The sequence below is a fragment of the Periplaneta americana genome, chromosome 3 (assembly GCF_040183065.1).
Source record: "Periplaneta americana isolate PAMFEO1 chromosome 3, P.americana_PAMFEO1_priV1, whole genome shotgun sequence".
Classification (NCBI taxonomy): domain Eukaryota; kingdom Metazoa; phylum Arthropoda; class Insecta; order Blattodea; family Blattidae; genus Periplaneta; species Periplaneta americana.
Window position 1 is genome coordinate 46,494,235 of NC_091119.1, and position 24,447 is coordinate 46,518,681.

Consider the following 24,447-nt stretch of genomic DNA (forward strand, 5'->3'; position numbering starts at 1 on the left):
TTCTTAAATTATTTACATATGACCAATTAAATTTCCTTGCTTCTGCCTACAATCTAAGGGATCCTACAAACATGTTATGAAACAACGATGTTAGACACTAAAGTATATGTCACATAATTATTTTCTAAAATAAAATATTTGTCATGAACACACTCCATATAAATGTTTTAATATATTCTTCCTTTTATCTGCAGTTTCAAGCCATCATGGCCTACTACGATTCACTTCTGTGTTCCGTCATAGAAAAGGCAGCAAACTCATCTCTTTTTTTTTTTTCTTTTTTTTATCTCTCTTCTGATGGAATTTCTTTTTAGATACTTTTCTCCACGTATAACAAATATCCAAAATCTTTTGACATTAACCTAATTTTTGCTTGTTGTTTAGTCAACTGTCCGAAGACAAGTTTGAACCTCATAAGTGAGATCAATAAGACATCACTTATGTGGCAACTAAGCCAGGAGATAATGGGCTAGGGTAAAGTAAAAAAAAAAGCTATTTAGTCAACCACAAGTTTCCCTTCTTGCTGTAAGCATCGAATACATATCTTCTTTTTTCTCCACAAAAGACGGTATTTGTGGTAGTTTTGTGCAGTATTTCCATTTCTCCTGCCAGCATTACACCTTTTCCCCATTAATCATTACCATCATCATCATCGTCCTCATCCTGTATCCTTTGTGAATTGTTGATTCGTCTTCATGTCATATTCTATTAGTAGTGCCAAAGATTGCATAATTATAGAACTGGTACATTACTGCTGGAGGATTATGTTTGATCCAAGATTGTAAAACAATAAAATAAGCTATTTGTTGTAATATTATTTAAAAAATGGTATCTTGTAAGGCATCGTTTTATATATTTTTAACATCTTAAATTGATGGTACCTGTAATGATTTCTTGTGTTGTCTATTCCATCACACTTAATGGTTATACTTTGTTTTTGTTATATTGTAGACACTTAGTGGTATGGCGAAACTTATGAAGGAGTGTTGGCATCACAACCCAAACGTCCGCCTGCCAGCCCTCCGCATAAAGAAAACTCTAGTGAAACTTGCATCTTCCGACATTCATGTCCATCTCGATCTCGATATTTGATCAAATCCTGACTGTCGGTTGCATAACCAGACTCCTGCATTCAAGGACCTACTTCTGCCCGAAAGGTGCAAGAGCACGTGGACGTCAAGTTGCAGAAACTTTGAGGACTGCTTTGCAGTCTGGAAGTGGTTGGCCTCAGGATATCATTTTGTTGCCGTCATATCAATCAGCTGAATTCCACAAAGTATGAGTGGCAGAAGGCAGATAAGTGTATCAGTGTTTTGAAAGTGGAGTGTAGCCAGGTCAGTGTCTTTCTTATGTCGTAATACTAAATGGTATCAGGTATGTTGTCTGGGAGATATGAGGTCCTTGGTTTTACAAGCATCGAATTCTCGGAAGGACATAGTGATTTATTTCTGTCACTCATTTTTCATAGTATATCAGTTTCGTTTTGTGTTTAATAAACTGCAATACATAACTACTGCATGAATTAGTATAATACATTGCCATTAACGCGATGAAGTTTTATTTATTTGCAGTTTTGTATAAACTTCCCGGGAGTATGTGATTGGAAATGTTTTCTTCCAGACTTGTTAAGGAGTAATTCATAACTTTACTACAGATTCAGTGAGCTGAAAGAAAGAAAATAGAATTGACTGCGATAAATCAGGGTTTATATAAGTGAACTGTGCTCCATGATTGTGGAGCGCTTCCTCTCCACTACTACAAACTACACTTGTACATAGTACCTTCGGACTTTTTTATTCATGTCATTTATGCCTTCTACTGGAATTCATAACAAACGCTCCTTTGAGTGTCGCACTCTACACACGTTGAGGATGTAGCAAGTGTTGCTGTGGTTGAGAAAAGTCATCTGTCATTGCTACTCTTTGAAGCAACAACTGGTGAAGCCAGTGAATAGCCTCCAATACTAACAGAGTGCTAGAAGATACTGTGGAAGCATTATTGGTACAGTTTTATAAAAAAAGTACAGTGACCTCGCAGAGATTTAGATGTTGAATGTCAAGAGTCAAGGTGGAGTTCTTGCTTCTTCATCTGTACGTTGATCTGATGTTACGCAAAACCTCCACCTCAGGCTCAGATCATTAGTATGTAAGAAGAGTTCTGAGTATGTCATACAGTACCTTATTATGACTGCCTGATACAGATCGCCATTTTTAGTTGCACACATACCATTTATTCATATTGAAAGACGAGGTTTCTCAAATTGAAGTGCAGCAGTTTAAATGCTTTTATATCAGGCCCGATGCAGACTAGCGTTAAAAGGACGCTATGATGCAGCGTCCCATTGATGTGCGGCTTAGAAATACATTGTTGTACCAATACACACGTGGTTTCTGGGATGCAGCGTCAGGTAAAGTCAGACGGCGGTGACGCAGTGTTAATTATCTAGTTGCGTGTTCTGCCAGAACACGGCGTCACTGCTGGCTGCTGCGTTCTGGCACTTCATTGTTGACTGTTATTCAGTAAACATTGGATGCCGTCTTTATGACGCTAGTCTGCATCGGGCTGTATGGACAGCGAAATCGATGTAGAATAATATGTCATTATGATGCTACGTGTGGATGGGTGGACACAGGGATGCTGCGTTAACCAAATAATTGGACGCGCATCTTTATGACGCTAGTCTGCATCAGGCCTCAGTAATAATGAGAGGACTGGACCCAATTATCTGTTCTGACCTCAACTTCATTCCTGATATTGCTCCTTCCACTCTATGTTTGGGTGTCCATGGCAATGTATTGAAGTACGTATATTCAAAAAGGACTCCTGGGATAATAATTATGTATCGGATGATAATTGGCCAACATCCTGCAGAAAGGAACCAATCCTCAAAGTCATAAAATTGAGTCAGCCATATCACTTTTTCCTTATTTTTAATTTCCTTTTGTTGTAAAATTTGACTGATTTATAGAGGTGCTTACTATGAAAACTAACTCTGAGGAGTGATATCTACTTTCTAAATGTACGAAGTATAAGAGAGATAATAATTTGATGCTGTAAAAAAGAAACCAGTATCGAAATTTTCACGAAAATACATGTTTCAGTATCCTTAACACCAAAGAAGTATTTTTAGCATGCCATTATTCTGACTGTGTACAGTAATTTCTTCCAAACAATTGGATGAAACTTATGAGAAGATACATGTCAGATTCATGGTACTGATTTTTTTGGTTGTTTGTCTGGTGACTTCGTACATGGAAAGAAATCTATCACAAACCTGTCAACACAAGCACGTGACCAATAGGAGAGCTATGTGACATATTCCATTTTTTTGCTGTTAGACTGAATGGTTAGTTATCTTGGAGGATGCGCAGTGAATCGTAGACTTTCTGACACTCGTTTAAATTAATATATAATATGATTTACGAGCAAAAAATGACTGTGCCTTTTAGTTGCAGTAGGATGTGGATTTGTTCCTTTTTGCAGAATGGTGTCGAATTTTGGTATATCACTTACATTAGACTTCCCTTAATTACTCATAACATGAATAAGTCCATTGTTTGGGATTGTATAAATTTAATTTTTATCTTTTGTGTTAAAAGTAGAGTAAACTTTGAGAAACATCTCATTATTATGTTTGAAACATATGTTATGCCAAAGTATATGTAAAAGTATATTGAGGCCATGGAGTTGGACCTTTACTATTTAGTTTAAAATTTATAAAATACCAGTCTCAATGGATATCATCCTAAAAAAGGGAGGAAAGCTTTTATGTGATCTGGCTGAGAAGCTGGGTGTGCTAGTGATTAACTCATCACTTATTGGAGTTGAATTTCCTTGCAGATATCTTAATCTGGCGATCTTAATGTCACACTTTAACTATTTTATAATATACAGTATTAGTATTATTTATTTAAGCAAATGAACAGCCATTTAACATAATACATTCAGTAATGAATCACAGATAACCATGTCAACAAACATGACCCACTCTAATCATCAATAAACATTAAATTTCTTCTTCATGAGATAAAAATTACAATAATTTTAATAATACCGCAGTCTATCAGGGGGCTTAACCTTCCTACTAAAACGCCTCAAGAAAATCTCATTATGTATACCTTGAAGCATTGCTCCCTCTTCACTGATAATGCCCTTGATTTTTTAAGTCAACGACCTTTGATCCATGAGTCATCACTTCGTCCTCACCCTGACTACAGTTACTGTGGCTGACAAACACTTCTTTTTCAGAATGAAATTTTCCAGTTCTAATTATTTGATCTGTGTACCTCTTCCCAGAATATTGTGCTCATTCACCAGCTCACATAAATAAATTCTTTTCCCTAAGACCTTCATAATTATAGCTCTAGCCCATCATGCCTTGTTTAGATCTCTGTAATCTTTCACAAAAACTTCTTCTCTTAATTGAAAACTATTTCTCGATTGCCATGATTAAACTTCACCTGCAAATGTGTATAACTTTCTACAAACGACTTTCATAAGAAATTTAAACGAATCTTCACTGCTTGACCAAACATTAATTTGGAAGGTGTTACACCAGTTGCACAATGTAATTCTATACAAGAGTAGATATTTACTTACTAAAGTGGAGATATCCGATTTCCAGTTACTGTGTTCAAATAACGGTTTCCTTAAAATCTCTAATATCTTCACTCCATTTTCAGCAGTCCCATTAGTAGAATGATGATAAGGTGCCAACAGTTTTTTTTAGTTGTTTATTTAATTGCTGTATCAACTACTGGGTTATTTAGCATCAATGGAATTTGTGATAGCAAGATGATATTTGGCGGGATGAGGACGAGGTTTCGCTGTAGATTGGGGAAAACCTCGGAAAAAACCCAACCAGGTAATCAGTCCAAGCAGGAATCGAATCCATGTCTGAGCACAACTCCGAATCAGAAGGCAAGCATTCCTACCAACTGAGCTATTCTGGTGCCATTATATAATGAATAAGTTCACACCTGTGGAGTAATGGTCAGTGCGTCTGGCCGCGAAACCTGGTGGCCCGGGTTCGAATCCTGGTCGGGGCAAGTTACCTGGTTGAGATTTTTTCCAGGGTTTTCCCTCAACCGAATATGAGCAAATGCTGGGTAACTTTCGGTGTTGGACCCCGGACTCATTTCACCAGCATTATCACCTTCATTTCATTCAGATGCTAAATAATCTAGATGTTGATACAGCGTCGTAAAATAACCCAATAAAATAAAAAATATATATAATGAATAATAAACTGCCTGTCATTATCACTATTACATTCGGAAGTCCAAAATGCGCAAAACAATCCCTAAGAACATTAAGTGTTGAAGAACTAAACATCTTAGACATGCAATAGATTTTTGGCCATTTAAAAAAAGGCATCAGCAATTATCAAATACATACTTTCTCTAATAGGTCCTAGAAGACAATATGGATCCGATTAAACACATGTGAAGCCTCTTCAAATTTAACTAATGTGGCCTTTACAGGATTCCCAGCAGTGAACATACAGGAATTACATTTCTTAACAAATTGCTCTATGTTAACATCAAGCCCTGGCCACCAAAAATATTCTCCTATACTAATTCACTCCCTCACTGAATCCATCGAAGATCATTCCTCAAGCAGACTACATAAAAGATTCTCTTTGTAAGATTAACTTTGGACGAATCTTTTTTCGTACTGTAACTTCCAAAATTGTTCCTTCATATTAATGCTTTTTGTTTAGTGTTGCAATGGATATTCATCATTAGTAGCATATAGGATTATTGTAATTTGGGAAGTGAGGCTTTCACTGGAGCTTTACAGACTGAACAAAACTTAAAAATGAAATTCAACAAAATAAACAAGAAACAGTTTATTCCTCATCCAACCATAATAATGCCTTAAATAATGCATGAGTTATATATGGAAAAAAGGCAAAATAGAAAAACCTATAGATAAAATACTCATTATTAAACCTAATTGTCTTAAAGTAGATAAAGCAATAATTTTTTTAATCATATTCAGAATTAGCCCCTAAACCGTATAGCAAACCATGGGAAACTCAGATCTACCAGATACAAAGCACATCATTATCTCACAATTAACCTTATCAGCTCCCGAGACAATTTTTTGGGCCTATTCTCTTATGAAGTTGGCACTGATGTCACTTCACCAGAGAACTTCTACAATGAGACATAAATATCACAGAAGGAATTGCATTTAACTTATGCTCAGTAAGTAATTTAATTTACTGGGGTGTGCATGTATGAAGTATGCAAATTTTAAATGAAGTTAATATGGAGCATTTTTATATTGCAATAAAATAACGCAATAAGGAAGACAAAAATCAGTGTAAGAGCGTCACTAACATTTTTAAATGTCAAATGAGGTAAGTTCAATCCAAAATGAGTTAATAATCCACCATTAAATACGGATAGAAATTTAAAGTTTTGAGGGAAGGCACTTCGGGATGTTCTTTAAATGACGCATAAACATCAGAATTTTTGCTGGATGAATGCAGAAGATAAAATTAACATGCTCTCTGTAGGTCACATTTTTCTGGTCTTTGGGAGATGTATAACCTGTGGGGTAAACAAACATATCCATAGTGTTAATCTGCTTATGAAGAAAGTGGTTGATGACTAGTTCCAGCGTGTCAGAATTAAACTGTCTCTAGCCATTTTGATGATTGCAGATCTTTAAAAAAAATAAAAAATCATTATGTCTTTTCAAATACATTATAATTTTTGTTGCTGTTCCAAAAAGTCAGTGAGACCATGATGGGATATTGTGCAAAACAAAGTTCTAATTTGAAAAGTGGCACATCTAAATTCTGAAATGTTTTATTTCTATATAGTTAGATAAAAAGAGGCTGAAAATACTCGTTAGACTTGAGCAAGATTTTTTGTTTATCTATTAGAAGCACAGTAAGCTATACTTAATTATATTACATAAAAAATATAAGAAGTTTTAAAAACTAAATGAAAGAATATGAACGTAAAGACAATCAAAACTGTGAAACGTGTCCAAAGGAAAAATTAATAAGTGACAAACATTAGTTATTTGAATATTTAAAAACCACTGAGTAATACATAGATCACACTTTCTCCAGGTATTCAGTTTACATTTTCTCCATCATTGTAAAAATAAAAATAAAAAATAATCAAATTAAGTGTAAAGGTATAGTCACATGTCACTGCTTTCACTATGCAACTTTTGTATTGTTGCTGGCCGCAGGCATTCTATTTATGCATAGGCTAAACCAAAAGTAGCGCATACCTGAAAAGTGCAATAGTTGCAGCAGGAGCCTATTCACATGCATGTGACGCCGCTTTTGCAACTGCAATTTAGCACTGTCATTGATATTTCAGTGTATTTAATGGTTATGTTCGTTATGTTTTCTGGTGATGAAATAAAAGCAATAGCCTCTCAGCTGTTTGAATTATAAAACTGAGGACAAGATGTTGAATTACAAAAATTACAAAAAGTTCTGGGAAAAAGAGTGAATAAAAATAGAGAATAATGTGGAGTTACAAATAATCTCTTTTGAGAAGTATGAAGGTGATGAATGATTTTACAATAATATTTTGTCAGCAAGATTTATTTTTATTTTATATTTTGCCTGCTGTTTTCTGTACTAGGTCCTAAGAGTGTGCATTGCATTAGCAATTTCTGTTAAGGTTGATTGTCTTTTATTTTTTATTGTAGTAATCAGCACTTTACAAATTCCAAAAGCACACTCTAGGTTCAACTAGCTCTATTTATTTTCTGTTCCCATAGATAGTCAAAAAGCCATCATAAAAACGCCATTACATACATATATAAGTGTTCTGCTCAAGGACAGATCTTCCACTGCAAACCCAGCATTCTCCATTCTTTCCTATTTTCTGCCTTCCTTTTAGTCTCTGCATATGATCCATATATCTTAATGTCTTCTTTCATCTGATATCTTCTTCTGCCCCAAACTCTTCTCCCATTCACCATTCCTTCCAGTGCATCCTTCAGTAGGCAATTTCTTCTCAGCCAGTTACTCAACCAATTCTTTTTTCTTTTTCTGATCGGTCTTAGCATCATTCTTTCTTCACCCACTCTTTCCAACACAGCTTCATTTCTTATTCTGTCTGTCCATTTAACATGCTCCATTCTTCTCCATATAGTTCAATAATAAACCAATACAGTAGCAATATTCTCATAAACAATGTTGGTAAATCTCTTCAACTTATGCAACTTTTATAAAATTTTCAACAAAACCAAAATAAAGAAAGCTATGGCAGCAATGCACTGAAAAAAAGCTATAGCAGCAATGCACAGGACACCCAGTTCACACATCACTACAGTCGAGGTGGTTGGCGAGTTGGTATAGCGCTGGCCTTCTATGCCCAAGGTTGCGGGTTCGATCCCGGGCTAGATCGATGGCATTTAAGTGTGCTAAATGCGACAGGCTCATGTCGGTAGATTTACTGGCATGTAAAAGAACTCCTGCGGGACAAAATTCCGGCACATCCGGCGACGCTGATATAACCTCTGCAGTTGCGAGCGTCGTGAAATAAAACACAACATTGTTCACATCACTACTTTTAAAGCAAGGAAAATTTTCAAATGACTGATTCAGAAGCCACTACTTACTGCATTGCTCTGTTGTTCACACATCACAGTATACAAATTGTGCAGTATTTTCTGCTGCAGCACTGCAAAAGTAGGCTTTTTAGGAACCCAGAGGTTTATTGCCGCCCTCACATAATGTAATCATTATTTAACACAAGCCTGAAAGCAAGCGTATTGTACAGTATTTAATTTCTCACATTATGTGCATATTTAATCAGTTTGTTGTCAAGAACTTCAGACGCCTAAAGTTATAAGACAAGAATTAGTAAACAAGATTTATATGGGAATTTACAATATTGTAAAACGGATTATCAAGAAGCCATATGTTAAGAACAGAATTAAATTTATTTAGCCTCATAGTATGGACATCCTTTGGTAATTTATTGAACACATACATTGCATTGATGAAAAAAGACTTTTTACTTTTACTTATTCTAACATGGGGAGGAATTAAGAGGTGATCATTCCTGGTTGGATAACTATGGAAATGAGGCTAAGTCCAAATTGTGTAAATTAATTTTAATAAATATAAGACAATTAAATACCTATGTACTGATTAACAACTGTGAGAATATTAAGATATTTGAATAAAGGCGACAATATGCTACTTAAGAGGAACCGGAAACAATACATAAGGCCTTCTTTTGGAGAATAAGAATTTTGTCAACATTGGCACTGTTGCCCCAAATGTGTATATCATAAGTTATAATACTATGAAAGAAAGCAAAGTAACATTGTCGAAGATATTCTTTTGATACTTTAGATTTCAGATGACATAATAAATATAAAATACGACATAATCTACTACACACATAATTAACATGTCCATCCCAGGTCGGTTTAGTGTCCAAAATAATTCCAAAAAGCTTAACTTCTGACACAAATTCAACAGGTACATGCTTCAAAGTAAATAATAGATGTTGAGTTTTATTACTATTAAGTTTAAATCCATTAGACTGAAATCAGAAAGCTGCATTATATAAAGAAGTTTTGTTAAAAAGGTTTAAATCGTCAATTTTTTCTCAGTTGTCACAGTAGTCTATTTTCTGGGCAGACTTAGAACTGTGAAATGTATTATTGGGTTACTGTCATCGAAGACAGATGACGAGCTTTGAGTTTAGCACAAGAAGTCTGACAGACACGTGACAAGATTTTTGAGTTTAGTACAAAGAAGGCTAACATGCCTCTAAGTCCCCCTGAGTCATTCATATTTTTTCCAATGACCAAAGTTCAAATACTGTATGTTGCCATTTCTTTCACTCATTATTTATACATTATAATATGATGCTCCTTGTATAGAGCAAATGTGACAGCTATGCTATTTCTATCCCCATTCCTGTGCCACATGTCCAGCCATGTGGAAATAATGTGTAAAATGGGTGGATGTGTCTGATCAAACCTATTAGCTTTGGTGATCTTGTTTCTGCTGTTGCTGCAGACATTCTTAATTTATTTCTTAGGCTGCTAATTTTGCGTTAAGTAAAATATATAATGTGACAATGTCTTTTTATCTCAACTGTCATTGAGGATAGCAACCCAATAACATTTTTTTCACGTTTCATAAAAATTAATTTCTTATATCAACTTTTTAATAAAACAGAACTTCTAACATTGTAAATGAAAGTGTGCACTTTATTTTACTGCTGATAATATTCATTTAAATTTGAAACATTTTACAGCTAATAACATATGAACAGTAGCCACACTTATCCACCAGACTTTATTCAATTTTTGGAAAAGTGTCATTTTACTGTCGTCATTCATGTGCAAACTTTGTTCACCATTGTTCATTAAGTATAATATATATATGCAGAATAATTTCGTAGTAAACTTCACTTATTAGTTCTGATTTAAAATACAAAGAAACCTCGGTAAGACACTCTTCAAGGAACCACATAAAAATAGCATATTAAACTGGACTGCATATTAGCGAGAGTGAGTCATTTTTGGATTTTTTAAATTTTAACACAAAGGTATAAATCAGCATAAACATTTGTTGAAGTTTAAGGATTTTTCACTATTTTAAGCATTGAAGAAGGGATTCCTAATGATTCCGCTAACTGTTTCTGATTCATAATGGTGTTTTCATCATGTTTTTAGAAAAATTGTAATTTATCCGATATGGATAAAGCTTTTTGTTTCACTCCTTTATTCATGTTGGTACTAACAAGTCACTTCACACTTGTACAAGATGCACCGGTCATGTCTTCATTGATAATGCGATTTAAAACTGCCAGCAAGAAGGACAGGCTCTGAATACAGTAGTCTTGCAAGTACTCAAGGGTCACAGTCTATTCTATTGTATTCACCGAATAAAGACTTCTACAAATCCTTGAATATGTGGGCGCTAGTGGTAAATATAGAAGTCCTTTAAAGTACGATATTTTAGAATTTTCAGCAGATGAAAGTGTGTATTAAACGGGATGATGAATGTATTAAGCAGTGGATTTTACATATTCTTATATAGCGATGTCAAGGTACTGGACAAAAAGAGGGTATAATGCGGGATAGCATATCGTGGGTTTTTTTTTAAAGCAAGACATAAAGCGCTGCAGCAAGATTGGTCTTTTATTACATTTGCTTCATCGTCGCTGCAGCAACTGTGTAGCAAATAAAAACACCGCTTTACAAGTTTGCTGCACAATCCATAGCGGAATGCGTGTTTTGGTCTTTTGCAATGTTTATTATTGTTAAAATCGTCTAGTAATAATAATTCCATGTCATTATCATGGAAGTCGAAACTATTTAATATGTTCAGTTCTTTTAAGGTTAAATTTATTACTACAGTAATAGAAGCCAATATTCATTGTCCACCATTTTGCATTCAGCTGACCTAATTGGGTTTTTTTCTGACCCTCATTTTGCTGCAGCAAATTCATGAAGCGCTTTAAAAAAACGCACAGATAACAAACAGGCGTGCATTATCGGGGTTTCACTGTATATGAAACAGATTAACAAACAGTGTATAGTAAACAGTTCTGTTTTCACGTATATTTTTTTATTACGTGTAGTAAACTGTTGCTCTGGTGAATAGTGGTTTTCTCAGACACTACACAAAGATAAAATTACCATATTTGCCAGCCTTTAAAACATGTGGGCATATATAGATATTTTTTGCAAAAGGTAATTTTAGTACAGTTGAACTTGGTTATAGTGTCATTGAAGGGACTAAAGAAATGATGTCGCAATAAATGAGTGTTGCTATGATTATAAGAAAAAAATTAATGCAGTAAATAAAATTAAAAAAAAAAAATGTATTCACAATATTACGTATTTTATACACTAATGCAATTTAATTTGTAATTTTTATGTATTCCATGGTGATCTAGTGGCTGCAGCACTGGACTTATAATTCCGTGGACCTGAGTTCGAACCTCTGTATATCCTCAATTTACAACGTGTTGGGCAATTACATGGTCAAGATAACATAGGGGGTTTCTCCAGTTCCCCTATGGCATCCCAACAAATTTCCTCTATCATCATCATCATCATCATCATCACATCATCTCACCTCACCACAGATATAGTGTAATATAGAATAGATGAATACTCGCAATGAAGAACGTGGCTTAAATAAATTTATTTTTTTCTGCTTCTGTTTTGCAAAATACTGTTTCTATATCATTTTCACTTCTTCTTTCCTAATCAGAACAAATTCATGGCACACATTGGCTTTCTTTTACCACTCTCAAATTCTATATTATTAACTTTATCTTCTACACTTAAACTTTTTCTTTCTTTCCCCTTATTATACTGTATGTAACATCTGTTTGCAAACTGACTGTCTGAAGTTACAATCTAAACTGATGTCTGGATTATGGCACAGTATGCAATTTGTCCTGCTATTGTTCGTAAAATATTGCTGGCACAATATAAGAAAGAGTTTGGTGTACTTCACACTCTACCCTCTTTAGAATTCTAGTTCTTGGCGCCATAAAATTTTTTGGTCATAGTAACTGAAAACAGTATTGATCACTAATGACTAATACCTGCAACTTCCTTCCAACAAGTCTCTGCTTCATGTACTTAGGACATGCATTTTTTTTTTATTTATATTGTTGCTAAATGCTACTATAAACGAGTTGCTTATTAAAAATGTGTCATTATAAAAGTAATAAATCACGTTTGTTTAGTACAGGTAAAAACCATGACTTGATGTAGCCAAGATGTCGTGCTAACCATGGACACTATAATCAAATTAAACTGTACATTTCATACATTTATTGGGAAAAATATGTCTGTCAAGGAAGAAATTAGAGGTATATTAAAGGTTTTAACTTGAATCCTCAAAACCCAGAAAATCATCTGGGAGCTTTTTTTTTTTTTTTTTATTAAAGACCACCATTTTGGAACAAATTATCCTTATTGTGATCAAAAATATTATTAATGCCACAGTTCTTAAATGATTTAACAGCTGTGTCCTGTTTCACTGTAACTCACGAAATTTTCGGAATAAAGATGTTGTTGTTATCCAATGCTGGGCTTTGGCAATGAGCGCTCTTGCTCTCCAATATTTCTCTGTGGTGGATCCAACAAGTAGAACTTCACAGGTTTGTAGATGTTCTGCAGTCATTTCTTCTTCTTTGTGATATAGAGAACAATTAGGATTCGTGTAAATTCCTATTCTATGCAAGTGTTTGGCCAAATAATCATGTTCCGTAAACAGTCTGAATTTTGCTACTGCAGGTTTACGTGGAATTTCTGGAATAATTTCTGTTTTTTTTTTTTTTTTTTATTAAAATGTTCGTCTTTTGTAGACACATTTTCAGAGGAGGAAGAAGTATGTCTTGTAGGCCAGCAGATACAGTAATCTGAAAACTGAAGCAAGATGAGAACATAAATAATTAGAAATTTAAATGAAAATCATAAAATCCAAAATAATATAACAGAATTTTATGATGGCTATACATACTCATAGCTGTAACTTTTGAGTAGTGCAGGAATTGAAAATTAAACACATCTACCCCAATGAATGTAAAGAGCATACCACAGAATGCAGGCTGTAACTGTGGCGATGATCTCAAAATATCTTGTATGCTATGTCGAAGATTTGCAATACATTGCTTCTGAGATTCAGTTGATTTCTGTTGGATTTTCATTAGCCCTCGTCTCTCATAGACTGGTATTCTGTTGAGATTCAGGCACATACAAGGAAAAATTAATTTCCTTGATATTGGATTGTTGAAAGAGAGCAAGTAGGATTTTGACTGGGACTTTCTTAATTTGGTTTCAATTATTTGCGAAGTGAGGAAAATTGCTAAATAATAATAATAATAATAATAATAATAATAATAATAATAATAAATTAATTTCTGTGAAGAGAGACTGTTTTCTCCCATGCCAGTGTATTTGATAAGATGATTCTAAATACATATTTTTATGTCTCAGCAGCTTACATTATTGAAAAATTATGTTGCAGTTTTACCTGAATACACATATTTTATGTAACACTTCACATCTTTGTTGTAACTCGTTGTAAAATAAATAAGTTTCTTTTTTATCTTAAGGATAAAGGCAGCTAATACTGAGATATTTTGAATTTTCTACTTACTATGTACGTGGCTTTAATTATTAAGTAACTTTGAAGGTGACGATCTGCTGAAGTGACATTATTGGCATGAAGTTATGTTAGTTTATAAACATAAAATAATATACTTCTAGGAGAACACAAATAATAAATCACTACTGCAGGATACTGAAATATAAGTCCATTCAACACACAGCAGACCTCTTGTTGAAGAAAACGTAACTTCTTCCAGTTCATTCTTTTCATATATTGTTATTCTCTTATTCTTGTTACTTTTTTAATGTCCTGTATTTTTTCCTCCCACTATATATAATTTTATTTTTGTTCCGTGAGTGATATTTCAGGAAGAAATGTAATGCAGGTACTATGTTGCATCTTTTAATTCACTGCCTAGTTAGCATGTAATATGTTTTTATATTTCTGATTTAGCATAAATATGCATATATCATGTTTAACGATACTGGAACAAGCAGGCAGACATAATTTGGAAGAAAATTATTATTTAACTTTATATTCTGTTTTCCTGTTGTGTCAGATATTAATATTTGTTATGCCATCATATGACTTAAAAGTAGTTTGTCGTGTTGTTGCAGATCTGTATCTTGTTACTACTTTACTAATTTTGTGAAAGTATGTATGTTTGAAAGAGAAGTGTATGACATGTTGAATGAAGGGGAGAAGGTAAGGGCTACATGCTGTGTTTTGGAAAAAAATTTGTTCATTCATTTGAGAATTGAGATGCAGAAAATTGCATAAAACATGCACATTTTGTAAAGGCATGTTTTGTGAATTTTTCTTATTAATTCCATTATTCTTAATTTTTATTACACCCAAATTTTGTAAAAAAGTTAATGTGTAAAGTAAATAATATTCAGTATCAGCTTGTTTATCTATGATATATATATATATATATATATATATATATATTGCTATAACCGAAACAAGAAAATAATGGATGTTACAAAAGCAGCCTTTTGTTACGAAATTTTAGGTATTGAGAGATTTTCTATCTAAAGGTATTGCATCAGATATGTATGCATGAAATAAATGCACGAGAGTACTAAAAAATAGATTGATGTGTCATCAGTTGATTGCAAACATATTTAAGAAAAAAAAAGAAATTTTAAATAAGCTTGAGATGACTGAAGACAGATATTATTTTTAATTTTAGTTACATTTTATTCATGTTTATAAATAACCTTTTCAGAGAAACTGGAAGAAGACCGAAGGTATTCACTGTCTGTAGAACGAACTGACATTGTTGCCACACTATGCTTCATGTGACCTGTTTGATTCTTGTTTCTAGTGTGAAAAGGAAAGAAATTATTCAATTGAAGAGTAACAAGTTTCTGTTCATAATATTACGGTAAAGAAGGAGAAGCTTGAACCTTGAAGTGAAATATCTTACATGCTCAGTGCTCTGTCTGACATGTTATTGTTATAGTCTAACACACAATTTACAATTCAACGTTATATTGTAAAATACATCTTGTTTCAATTGCTTTCTTTATATAATGTGTGTTTCCAAGTTACGTGATTCAGTGAAACTCTTTTTTGATAAGTGCTTGTATCTAAGACACAGGCAATTGTATTTTTAATGAGTTGACAATCTTTCATCATGATTAATTGAATTAATTGTTTACTGTATCTCTTCCCCTCCTGTATTTAACCCAGTTGAGGATTACACACACTGTAGGCATAAGAAATCATGATTTCAAAGTAGCAGTTAGAATTAATAAACTTGCTTCTTGATCAGAATGGTATAAACAAAAACACAGACCTTGTAGTTTGATCTGAAATGAAGTATTGAATGTAGATTTTTTTATTTGATATAAGTGCCTTTAAATCCTTCTCTTCATTTGACATTTCATGAAGATTTTACTGTCATGATTGTGTGATGTTTGTAAATATTCATTTAATTAGCCTTTCATGAAATTCAGTAGAAGCTTTCATATCAATTTGAATGGGTGCGATGTTAATGAGTCTGCATATCTCTGTACTAGTATGTAGCATATTGATATATTGAGTTATTTCGTTGTGTGTGTTACGAATAATATTTCCGGGTAATAATTTGTTCTACCTTGGTTGGTTAATACATATATGGCAATAGAAAAAGTGTCGTATAAAGAGAAAGTTTATACGAGGTATGAAGGGAATTGTTTATAATGAGGTCATTTATTTGAAAAGAGGAAATGAACTTGCTCATGAATTGTCAAATATCCTGTAAATAAATATTTAGCCTTAGTTTACATTTGATATTATTGGACGTGGGCTAGCTTGGTCTGTGTGATAGTGTCATATTTTATATTCATGTGCCATATTTTTTACATTTGAGACTTGGTAATGAACCTCTTTCATTAAGTCTTAATATCATCCTCAGACTGTGGGCTGAACATTTTATTTGTATCATTGTGAAATATTAACAGTATTTTCTATATTAACTTACCCGGCTAGATTTAGATTGAATTTTTTTTCCTCTCTGTAGGAGTTGAATGGAGAATTATACATATATTTCAATTCTCTCGCAAATTCCTAAGCTCATGCCACTTCCCCCCCTTCCCTCTGCTCAGAGATCATTAGAAAAGTTATGTAACTTAGGTGATTATAATTTAAAATAAATATCAAAATTATCATATTGTATTGTGAAACATATTGGTTATTTGAGTGACGAAGCACTGATTTGATTATTGTCTGGATAATCCTTTTAATCATCACAAGTAATCCATTACCATTATATAATAATCTGCACTTGGCCATAAATAGTTCATATTGCTATTATTCAGGTTAATAATGGATGAATTGCTCAAATCACTCCTCATTTCTGGCTTGATTTCCTGTTTGAACATAGCGATCTTTTTCATCTACTGTAAATTGGTACAGAAATATGTGTCCATTGATTTCGATTCTTTTAATGGTCGAATACTTTGCTAAGAAATAGTACAGATCTCGGATTTTATCTCTGCTGGTGGGTGACGTCATAGTTTGTGGTGGAGTGGAAGAGGGAAAGCAGCGGTTGTACTAGTCTGTGAAAAAAGTTCGCCCAAATGTTTAACCCTGAGTCTAAATATTTTTACAATTATTTTAACATTAACTGTATAAGAGCTCAATATTAAGAAGCATTATTATGATTTTCGCAATATGAAAATTACTCATTGTAGGCTCACTTAATAAATAAATTGCAATAAAGCCTACCTGTACGTCTCCTTTCAGAATTATTGCAAATGTTCAACTCCATCCTCACCTTCACTGTCTTGCTCTTCAGAATGACCAGTGTTGCTGGTTTCGCCTCCGAGATTGATTATTATTCTCTCTGCTTCATTGTCTATCACTCCCTTTCGGTCCAAGTACTCTTTCTCTATTTTTTCAACACATACCTTTATCCATTCTTCCTTACCAATATTCCGCATTTTTATCTGGTGTTGTGAAAGAACTGGCTTTTCCTTTCTCAATAGCAGATAGTTCCTGTTTTATCACGCACTGTTCTCTCTAATATGCCTGTGGCAACTGCTGTCCTCTCTTGTGATTTAGCGACAGGAATACTGAAGTCACCACGATCTGCTTCATTCTTCATAAACTTTAATACATTAGCCACCAGCTCCCGGCTTTGACCACTCAGTTTTTTGTTTTAGACATGATCGGTAAAAAATTGGAAATTAAAATGACTGCCAGTACACAATTTATAACACTTTGAACGAAACTAAAGCAGTAAATACTAAGCTAGACATCTATAACACTATAATAATAATAATAATAATAATAATAATAATAATAATAATAATAACTGTAACTCTAACTCTGGCAATATTACAGACCCGAACCAACTTGCGACATACACATTACTAACAGGGAGAACAGTTCTGTTGGAAAGAAGGTGACCAGATGTCTTTTGTTTTGCTGTATTAGTACTCAACCACGATAAGTGCTTGAATCCCAACTGCCATTCACCGGCAGAGGTAAAATCCGAGATCTGTACCATTGTTGTGTTAAGAATTGTCGATATGAAACATCATAGTTAACAAGCTGCAAGTCGTAGTTCTAGGATGAGATTTTTTTACATTAACTCCATAGAGTTATCCCACTTATTACGATGCTCATTAGTATAAAGGTAGTTGTTTCAAGGTTGTAGTTGTTAGCCTGCCTTTATATATATAAAAAAAAAACTTGTCATGTCTCTATAATATGGACCAAGTTAGCTGGACAGCCATACGTTTACAGTACATGCAGAAGTCTTGTATCATTTAATGTGTTATGTTTTTGTGTGCTTCTCATTAGTTTCAGCTAAGTATTATATTTTATACTTGTTAATAAATCAATGTGAACAACCATTGTTGTTAAAAGTAGAAATTACATTTTTTGTGTTTATTAACATTGTTTTAACTAAACTTTTGTTCAGTGTAGTTTTATACGTTTACTTTATATTATTAATATGATATTACATATCAGGATATTTCTAATGTTTTTTTATCTAATGTTTCTTTAATAGTTATCCATATCATCAAACATATTTTAATAATATTATAGTGTGCATCTCATAAGAATCACAGTTCATTAGCATTTAATTTAATAACCATAATACAATAAAATTATTACGTATCATGTTGTGTACAAAGTTATGTAATCACTATTGACTTGGAAAAAATAAATAAGCGTTTGTACAGTAAAATAAAAAAAAAAATGTTTCAGATTTTTTCATTGTTTTTAAAAGAAATGTGAAACGAAGTATTTTCATGATATTTTCAGTCTATCATTTGATTTTGCATTTTAATTCTAGCAAGTAAAGATCATTATTGTTATATTGTACATAACTGTATTATATGTATACATATACTTTAACACAGAATAAAGTAAGCAATATGTGACTTATTTAAAGTAATTTTATAGTGTGATTCATTTTCATAACTTTGTAAGGCAGTAATGAAGAAGAATCAGCTATACTAGAGGTAGAAGAAATAGGCAGGTATGGCGAAATAGGCAGATCGTGGTGAACCCCAACTCCTATACAACTCAGAACCTGCTTGGTGTATGGTGCTGTCCCAAATAACTTACTCCTCCATTCACACGTTTTACACTATAGGAAAACTTAAAAGAATAAAATAACATGATTTCTAGTAAGTACAAATACCTGATTTACTGAATATTATTGTTTTATTTAGTCAACTGTCCGAACACAGGTGTGAAACTCATAAATGACAACAATAACGCATTACTCATGAGGTAACTAAGCCAGGAGATAATGGGTTATGGTGGCCAGTTTTCTTTCCCCCTTCATTGCATACATCGCTGAATAGTAACATATCACACTAATCAGGCTTTAGATGGTATTATCATTTATAATATTTTGCAAGTTAGCCATTTCACAAATGTAATAATTATTACAATGTAATGTAAACCTAATAGGAGAAATTAAATATTTAGAAGTACACACAAGTATTTTGTTTTTATGTGTTTTCAGAATATTGTAGTGAAATAGTAAATACTAAATAATTCTTATATAATTGGCCTATTACCTTTGTGAATCATGAGAAAATTAAAAGTGCAAAAAAAATATATATATATAATATAATTTTACTGTGTGTAGAAAATGTACACGTTATTATAACATGAACGAGTTTCGTAATAAAAAAATACTTACGTATTAGAAGCATACTTAAGAATGACTTAGGTTAACAAAACAAATAACACAATAAATATGACTAAGAAATCGTTCTGCACAAATTCTTTGAATCGATTGTAGAGAAACACCACACGCCTTGGCAGTGTCTGCATTGATGATAGGGCACTTTTAAAGTCCTCACAATCTTTAAGTTCTTTTAAGAAACAGGAAACGTGATTAATAACGCCTTTAGTATGACTTCTGACATCAAGGCTGACCGAGATATGATAGCAATTACTTGGATGATTAGTATAAAATAAAAATAAATTATGAGTGATTAGTACTTAAAATACTGTTTATTATTATATATTTGCGAATAAGCTATAAAATAATAGTATCACAGACGAGCACTTTTCAACAACTAGCATTCGAACGCAGCAACAGGAAGGTCTCTTTGTTCAGGTCATAAACCACTAGAGAAAGTGTGGAGTGAGTAGTTTCCGCACAAGACCAAAAACCCGCCTATTTCTTCTACCTTTACTATAATGCTAACTCAAGGTATACTGTATGTCAAATCTGTTTCCATTACGACTTCTGCAATAATAACTGAAGAATATGCCACCTGCTCGGCCTTCCAGTGTTATTTTGGTAATGATGTGCTGTTTTGGGTATTGTTGAAGAAATAGTTTGTTAGTATACAGTGGTATAAGTCTATTCATGTACATCTTTGGTGGTAAATACTCTGTTAATTTTGTTGTTATTATAGAAATGCATCCAGGAGATTTTTAGTTGATCTGAACTCTTATTAAAAGCAAGATTACAACTTACATTTATACACAGTGGGTCTCAGAAAAGTAGCCCAACTCTGCTGTAGTGCTTAAAAGCATTCATTGTTTAGCCAAATTTTGCTCATTCCATCGTAGATGAAAAATGAAGTAAATAACAAACTTACTCATTGTTGAGCTCATATCATCATATGTTCATTGTTCGTTGTTGCTATTCAGTCTGCATCTGTAATTTGCATCAGAAAGATGCAGTGATAAATGATTATTGTGAAAGGCTGTGTGCAAAGAGAATCAATAGGGAAATGCAAGCAATCTCCACCGACCAATTCTCAACAAAATGATTAGCTGAACTCTATATTCAGAGTCTGGTACAGAATTGGTGTGAAACTGGCTCTGTCGTCAATCTTAAAGGGGAGGGGATGGTATTTTTTAAAACTTTTTTCCTATCTGGTGTAAAATATTAATTTTTTGTATGTAGAGAGCTCATAGCTGTGGCAACTCAACCAAATAAAAATATTTTGAAAAAAAAAATTATTTGGGGGCCCAAATTTGAAAAAAATATACCCAATGCAGGATTGTACTAAAACCGATATATCTAAACCGTTTTTAAAGATAAATTCAAACAATTTTTTGCAATGTATTTGCAAAAGCATGTTCTACAAACTGTCTGTAACAGAATTTTGTACGTTTGTAAAATAAACAATTAAAATTTAATAACAATTTTCTGATTTCCTTTCTTGCAAACAAATTGACGTATTTTTAAAATGAAATCAATTAACAAAATTCTGTTACAGAGAAAAGTTTCCTAATAGTCTAAAGAATGTGTGTTCTAAATTTATGCATGTATCTTTAATAGTTCAGAAATTATATCCATTTTTGTCTGGGAATGTAGCAAAAAAAATGAAGTTACGGGAAACCGATAAAAGCAGGCATGTGATTTAAAAATCCATAGCGCAGGAAGTTTAAAAATGACTTCTCAACACCCGATATGGACACAAATACCCACAAAAGTTATGCAATGCATTCCACACATGTCAAAGGGTATTTTAAAGAATATATATATATATATATATATATTTTTTAAATTTAATTTACCGGAAACAACAATAAAAGTGGGCGAGTGATTTGAAAATCCATAATGCAGGAAGTTTAAAAATGGCGACTCAACATCCGATAAGGGCACAAATACCCACAAAATGTTATATTATGCATTCCACACATATCACAGTATTTTAAAGAAGTTTTTTTTTTAAATTTACTCATTTTTCACCAAAAAATACCATCCTCTCCCCTTAAGAAACCAAGGCTTCCATATCAGTTCGCACACCTGAAGTCATCTGTGACATTCAGCAGCAGATAGAAACTAGCTCATGGATATCAGTTCAGAAGCTGTTGCAGAAGTAAGTATCACAAATGACATGTCGAGTGCCGAAATTTCTGCAGCTGAAGCCATATTAAATAACATGTGTACAGTAACTAGAAAAGTCTGACAAAGCCAAACACATATGCTACCGGTACTATACATGTTTGCTAGCTATGGTTACTGGAAGACTTCTGGATTCATTGCTATACTTCGTGATGAACGAAGCCTGGTTCCACCTATCTGGTTATGTAAATTTGCAAGATACAAGATACTGATGTTTTGAAAATCCTCGCTTGATTCATGAACAGCCACTACACAACCAAAGAATTTGTGTTTAGTGCAGAGTGTCAGAAATACGAATAGTGAATCCAATTTTCTGCATATGTATAGATATGTATGATCCACCACTGTGGACAGCATGTCTGACTGTCCGAATGAGCCTAGGTTCAAATCTCTGTTAGGACAAATCTGATTGTTTTTTTTTTCGAGGTTTTTCCTCAATTAATTGAAGCAGAGTTGCTTGGTAACTTTTGGCATTAGACCTCGAACTCATTTTGCCACCATTTATTCAAATGCCATTATGATCATTATCTTACCCTGAGTTAAGATCATGGTACGGCTTGCTGTATTTGTACGAGAGTGCAACTGTTCAGTGACAGATATTTTTAACAGAACAGCAGTGGTAAACACAATGAGCCTCAGGTGTGGTGCAAGTCTTCGAGCCCCTCCTCCATAAAAAAGGTATGTATTTGTCATTTTATGCATACAGACGCATTTTTATGCTCATAATAATATGTATTTATGAATTAGCTTATTTCATCTTCCTAATGTGCCCCCTCCCAAGGAAACCGTTCTGTCTCTGTCTGTGGCAACATCATCGTGGAATAGCTACCAACAGTATCAATCAGCATGTATGCTGCAATGCGCTGAAAAGTGCATTGAAATGAATGGGAGTTACTTGCAGCGCCTCTTATGATACAAGGCAACAATTACCGGTATTATAATAACTAATAATACAGTAGTTCCATGTATTGTGGGTCCCTATCACCACAGCATGGCGCGTCCTCAGGTTGCGGATAGAGGAGACTGCCTCCAGATATGGAGGATAGCTGCTAATATATTGAACAGTCAATAAGGGGTGGTCCTCCAGCTTGGGGGTTGGGCGAAGGGCTAGCAACCCATCACAGTAAAAAACAGCTTGTTACGAATCCATACAATAAGGCCGAGATGTAGATGGGAGGATAATATTAAAATGGATTTGAGGGAGGTGGGATATGATGATAGAGACTGGATTAATCTTGCACAGAATAGGGATCGATGGCGGGCTTATGTGAGGGCGGCAATGAACCAATGGGTTCCTTAAAAGCCATTTGTAAGTAAGTAATACAGTAGTTTTGCATTATCCACTTACTCGTTTCTATCTGCAGCTACTTTTTCGTGATCCAATCTGCATTTCAATGTTACACTCATGTACTTCATCTCCCTAAGTAAGATATTTATCGCATGCAGGAATTCTGATGGCAGTTCTATTATGAATAATGCAGTTCACCGTACTTCCTTGCTAGAAATCCTGCTCCCTGTTGGCTGTCTAGGTAATACCATGCTGGATTTCCACATTAGATTTCTTGCTAGGTATTTTTCTTATTTGCTTCCATGCTGGAACAGTGTCCAAGTTCGTTGTTTTCCAATTAAATTTGTTTTTCCTGTATTTTTTTAGTTTCTAAGAATACAGAATTAAATAGGACTTAAGCTATTTTACACTTCTGGTTTAATTACTTTATTACAATCAGTGCTGTAGGTGAGCCGGATGAGAGTTCCACAGTTCTAGTGCAAATAATACGGGAAACAATTGAAGCTGCATCTACACGGTTCAATTTTCCGTGGGTGTACGCATGCAATCTGGAAAGAATATTGAAAGAATCAAGATAAAAACGCGCGTTCATTTGAATTACATGGAGCAACTGTACTTCCCTCTAGCGGTCGTTATCAATCGACCAGTGGCGATCCTGGTGGTTGTTCTCTTCCACATATTACCGTTTTTAACATGGAAATGGTTAATCTGATATATAGGTATGCGATCAGGGACGTTGGCAGTAGATGAACCAGTAAACTTTTATCCCTGATTACATTGTATACGTAATCAGGGCTTTTATTCTCTCAGCAGTGGACGAACAGCAGACGATTTTACAATTTGAACTAAAAAGAGCCCGCTGCTTATGAACGGTAACCATCACCGAAACAAACGCGATAGCGAGCAGCATATCCAGCACAGCACCAAGCTTGCTGGCCAGCAAGAAATCAAGAAATAAAGTGTTTGTGCCAGAGCCTTCTTTAGTAACTAAAGAAGGCTCTGGTTTGTGCTCTTTCATTTGAGCGAGATGACTGTATGAAAATCTTGCTAAAGTAGCATATACAACAACTTACACAGCCGCTATAATAGCCCTTGGACCAATACAAGATCCATCTTAAATTAGATCTATTCGTAAACATAGTTACCATTTTCATTGGATTCATTGAATTAATTTCTGATCGCTTCCCAGCGATTGTCATCCCATTCTAAAACAATTGAAGTTTAAACGTTTTCTGAGCGTATGCC

At 33.8% G+C, this 24,447-nt stretch overlaps 1 protein-coding gene and 1 long non-coding RNA gene across 2 annotated transcripts in view; one reads left to right on the forward strand and one right to left on the reverse strand.

The window, feature by feature from the left end:
- sax (type I BMP receptor saxophone) overlaps nucleotides 1-18,983 on the forward strand; it is a 37,188-nt gene extending 18,205 nt beyond the window's left edge. The window contains exon 9 of the mRNA XM_069820477.1: nucleotides 952-18,983. Within this exon, the coding sequence (XP_069676578.1) occupies nucleotides 952-1,092 (141 nt within the window). The 3' untranslated portion in view covers nucleotides 1,093-18,983. The remainder of the gene's footprint in view (nucleotides 1-951) is intronic.
- On the reverse strand, nucleotides 13,294-24,332 carry LOC138696011 (uncharacterized). The gene is made up of 2 exons (XR_011331211.1): nucleotides 24,276-24,332; nucleotides 13,294-13,401 (listed from the first exon to the last, which is right to left on the reverse strand). It is a non-coding gene; the product is annotated as an uncharacterized lncRNA (long non-coding RNA).
- Nucleotides 24,333-24,447: the final 115 nt, after the last annotated feature.